The following is a 5,000-nucleotide window of genomic DNA, read 5'->3' on the forward strand; positions in this document are numbered from 1 at the left end:
TTGAAATAATATCGACATGTTTATGGTTGATATAAGTTTTTATGGTTACACCACTTAGACATTTTTACCATAATCCTCTAATATATTCTCTCTAAATGGATTAAAAGCAGAAATTTGATGCTGGGTCCACAAAAAAAGAATGTGTGAAGTTATTCATACGTTTATTTTCACATTTTAACCCTTTAAATTTAAACTCAACCAACATGGACACTAACAACCATCATTAACCCTTCATACACACACATCTATAATAATGATGCAGTGAGTTAAAGTGAAGCCTGGCTGGGTCTTCAGGACACAGACAGTAAGCGTGTGCTGGATGTTATGATATCAACATGCTTCAGGTCAGCTACACGTTAAAAATAGAAATAGCTTGTGTGTGTGTGTGTGTGTGTGTGTGTGTGTGTGTGTGTGTGTGTGTGTGTGTGTGTGTGTGTGTGTGTGTGTGTGTGTGTGTGAGTGTGAGTCTCTGCCAGGAAGCCGGTCCAGCTGTAAAACATGCCAGCTGTGACGCGCTTCCTGTTTATGCTGTGTTTGGCCTTTACTCACAGTGTTCATGTTAATAACAGAGTTTAGTACTAGCTGATATTACAGAGCACAACGTCCACTTCAGGCCCTGTTGAGACTTGATGGTGGTCTTTGGCAGTTAAGAGCCGTCCTTCCACACTATGAACTATAACTTCCTGTCTATCAGCTGCTGGTTGGAGGAGGAGAGAGGAAGGACAGGAGAGAGAGAGAGAGGAAGGAGAGGAGGAGAGAAAGGAGAGGAGCGAGAGGAACGAGGAGAGAGAGAGGAAGGATAGAGGAGAGAGAGGAAGGATAGAGGAGAGGAAGGAGAGGAAGAGGAAGGAGAGGAAGGAGAGGAGAGAGGAAGGAGAGGAGAGAAAGGAAGAGGAGAGGAAGGAGGAGAGAGAGAGGAAGGATAGAGGAGAGAGAGAGGAAGGATAGAGGAGAGAAAGGAGAGGAGAGAGGAAGGAGAAAGGAGGAGAGGACAGGAGGAGAGAGGAAGGAGAGGAGAGGAGAGAGGAGAGGAGAGGAAGGAGGAGAGAGAGAGGAAGGATAGAGGAGAGAAAGGAAGGAGAGGAGAGAGAGGAAGGATAGAGGAGAGAGAGGAAGGATAGAGGAGAGGAGAGAGAGGAAGGAGAGGAGAGAGAGGAAGGAGAGGAGAGAGAGGAAGGATAGAGGAGAGAGAGGAAGGAAAGGAGAGAAAGGAAGGAGAGGAGAGAGGAAGGAGAGGAAGAGGAAGGAGAGGAGAGAGGAAGAGGAAGGAGAGGAAGAGGAAGGAGAGGAGAGAGGAAGGAGAGGAAGAGGAAGGAGCATCATACATGCGGCCCGGGGGCCAGGTTCGGCCTGCCAAAGGGGTGTGATCCGGCCCACTTGCCATCCTGTGTTCTTGTCCTTCCTTCCTACCTACCTTCCCTTTTTCCTTTCTTCATTCCTTCCTTCCTTCCTTCCATATTTTTAATGATCCGGCCCACATGAGATCAGATTGGTCTATATGTGGCCCTTGAATGAAAATGAGTTTGACACCTCTGGTTTATAGGAAGGATTCTGATTGGCTGTCAGTGTTTCTCTCAAAGTGATCCAACGATATCGTTCAACCCTGTCGATGTGTGGTTATAGTCGTGGTGTGAACTCCTCCATCCACTGGAGCTAGAATGAGTTTTATACTGATCACTGTAGTTGAGGAGTCCAGAAGTTAGCTGTGTTTGATGTTTGGATTCAGAGAACATTCTTCTTTGTTGGTGTCCTCCCTCGGAGCAGAGCTGCACCTCATGTTCTCACTGATGGACAAAGTACCCAACGGGATGGAGCCCATGCTGAAGGACCTGGAGGAACACATCCTCAGTGCTGGACTCGCAGACATGGTGGCTGCTGCTGAGACCATCACTACTGTACGTACACACACACACACACACACACACAAACACACACACAGATACACACACACACACAGACACACACACACACACACAGATACACATACAGAGGCACACACACACACACAGAGACACTCACACACTCACACACTCACACACACACACACACACACACACACACACAGATACATACACAGAGGCACACACACAGACACACACACACACACACACACACACACACAGAGACACACACACACACACACACACACACACACACAGATAGACACACAGATACACATACAGAGGCACAGAGACACACACACACACACACACACACACACACACACACGTACACACACACACACACACACACACACAGAGACACACTCACACACACGTTGTCATGACAAAACCCAAACGCCGCAGCAGGTTTCAGAAGCATCTCTCTGCTCTGCTGCACTGTAAATACGTGACGAGTCTATTTAAGAGGAAGCTGCTTCAAAACCACGTCAAGCTCCTGCTGCAGAAATACACTTCAGTTTGGGCCCAGATGAAAGTTAAGAGTTCTTCAACATGTATTTTCTATTAAAACAATTCAATTCAAATAAAGAACTTCAAGAGTCAAAGAAACACTGAGTCAGTCAAGAGTTTAATGCAGTATTAGATTTACTGTGCAGAAGTAAAGGAGGACTGGTCTGCAGATCAGGAGCTGAATGACCCCTGACCCTTCTCTCACACATGACGTCATCTATGAGCTGGTCCTGGAGGAAGCAGCAAGACATCCACTGCTGCCAGAATATGAAGCGTTGCATGTCACGATGACCTGGAACAAGCTGCACTGAGTTAATAGTTAATAGTTAGCTGCTCTGCTGCCTCACAGTAACCGTCTGTGACCTCAGTCATCATTTACATTTGTTGGGTATTTTAATATAATAGTGAAATAATGATTCACTCACATAGTGATTGATTATATAACTTGATCAATATGTGATGATGATATCTGAACAGATGGAAACTACTACTGACCCACAGTACAAACTAAATCAACTCAATCAGGCTGTTTAGTTGTGCTGCTACTACAGTAATTACGGTAGCCTAAAGCTTGTTGGGGTTTGATGGGGAAGCAGTAATTACTGTTTAAACAGTACAGATTAATTTAACCCTCCTGTTGTCCTCAGGTCAAGGAAGGACAGGAGGAAGGAAGGAAGGAAAGGAGTTAGGAAGAAAAGAGGAAGGAATTTAGGAGAGAGGGAAGGAAGGAAGGAATGAAGGAAAGGAGTAAGGAGGAAGAAAGGAAAGGAAGGAAGGAAAGAAGTAAGGAGGAAGAAAGGAAAGGAAGGAAGGAAAGAAGTAAGGAGGAAGAAAGGAAAGGAAGGAAGGAAAGGAGTAAGGAGGGAGGGAGGAAGGAAAGTAGTAAGGAGGGAGGGAGGAAGGATGGAAGGAGGAGGGAGCAAAGAAAGAAGGGTGGAGGGGAAGAAGGAACAGTCAAAAGAGAGATGGGGTCAATTTGACCCGGGAGGACGACAGGAAGTATCAGAGTTACGTTACACTGAGCTTCACACACACAGGTGTGTCTATCAGACCAGATCCTGAGTAGTTGAGTAGTTTCACAGTCATTCGGGTTCTTGTGTTTCTTTTTATTAATGCTCATAACAGAAGAAAAGACAAGTTGTTCCAAACATGCACACAATCTTTGCAGTCAGGTCAGATGATTTGAGGTTACCGTGGTAACAGATACTGATAAAATATGTTCAAGTCCATGGATGCAGATTCCTCCTTCGATCTGAATCAGTTCCACAGTAAGATCAGACGCCTCGACTGAGAATGAAGAGTGAGAATAAACCAGACACTAGATTTATTTATCCAGTGTGTTGGATGATCTACAACCACATCATGTATTCATAGTTATATTCATAATAAGTTTTAAAAAAACTCACATCGTTTGATCCATAAACTGTAATACATTAATAAAAACATACCTATAATTAAATATCCAGTTATCATCTCATTGAGTCTATTAACATGTTATCTGTATTATACTGATGTTTGGAGTCATGAAGGTAATTCATGGTTCATTTTTAGGACAATTTATTAGCAAATAATTACACATGAACCCACCATCACCATCCTGTCTGTAACATGTCCTAAAAAAGAAGCATTAAATATTAAATACCTGAAAATGATCATCAGGGGTTAAAATGTGGTTAACTGTCACAACCTTCACTTACAGAACTACTGAATCTTAGTTATTTCTTTAAAAAAGTACATTAAAGTTGAAGCTTGTGTTCTCCATTAGATTGAGTATTGGAGGCCGGTGTGGTTTCCAGTGTGTTTTCCAGTGTGGTGTGCAGTGTGTAATGGTGTGTATTGGTGTGTAATGGTGTGTAATGGTGTGTAATGGTGTGTAATGGTTGTTGTGTGTTGGTCCAGGACTCTGAGAAGTACGTGGAGCAGCTGCTGACTCTGTTTAACCGCTTCAGTAAACTGGTGAAGGAGGCCTTCCACGACGACCCTCGCTTCCTCACCGCCAGAGATAAGGTCTGCTGCTCTCTCCTCTTCCATAAAGTGCAAATAATGAATACATATATTGCTGTTTTGAATTCTTTGAAATCAATATTTTTGTAACTTAGTAAATAAATCATAATGTGGTTTAAATGGAGTCACAGCACCAATTAAAGCCACTTTATTCATCAAATATCTTTATTTTATATTCTAACATCTACATGAACTAATGAATACATTTTACTATGAGAGATAAATGTTGCTTTATAAGAAATGATCTCCCTTATAAATCATGTCAGTATCCATGACAACACAGCTGGAACATTTACCCTAACAGCTGATCTTAGATCTTAGGAAGGAAGGAAGGGAGGGAGGGAGGAAGGAAGGAAGGAAGGAAGCAAGGAAGGAAGGACAGATGAAGTCATTGAAACAGTTACATTACTTATTACAGTTTAAACAGAGTAACTAGTAATCTGTAATCTATTACATCTCCATAGCAACCGTCCCAACCCTGTGCATAGTTGAATATATATAACTAACAGTGCTGCACACAAAGCTTTAACATGACCTAACCCACATCAATGATCAGTAATCACACAGCTGTTGGTGTCTCTCCTC

General features: G+C 43.0%; 2 protein-coding genes across 2 annotated transcripts in view; one reads left to right on the forward strand and one right to left on the reverse strand.

Annotated features, from left to right (window-relative positions):
- LOC128359986 (NACHT, LRR and PYD domains-containing protein 12-like) overlaps window positions 1-5,000 on the reverse strand; it is a 291,384-nt gene that overhangs the window by 120,145 nt on the left and 166,239 nt on the right. The gene's annotated exons all lie outside the window — the stretch shown is intronic.
- The window catches only part of LOC128360716 (cullin-5-like), a 24,570-nt gene that overhangs the window by 13,859 nt on the left and 5,711 nt on the right, over window positions 1-5,000 (forward strand). The window contains exons 9-10 of the mRNA XM_053321208.1: window positions 1,765-1,895; window positions 4,311-4,418. Of these exons, the coding sequence (XP_053177183.1) occupies window positions 1,765-1,895; window positions 4,311-4,418 (239 nt within the window). The remainder of the gene's footprint in view (window positions 1-1,764; window positions 1,896-4,310; window positions 4,419-5,000) is intronic.

This window comes from Scomber japonicus, chromosome 6, assembly GCF_027409825.1.
Source record: "Scomber japonicus isolate fScoJap1 chromosome 6, fScoJap1.pri, whole genome shotgun sequence".
In the NCBI taxonomy this organism is placed as follows: Eukaryota; Metazoa; Chordata; class Actinopteri; order Scombriformes; family Scombridae; genus Scomber; species Scomber japonicus.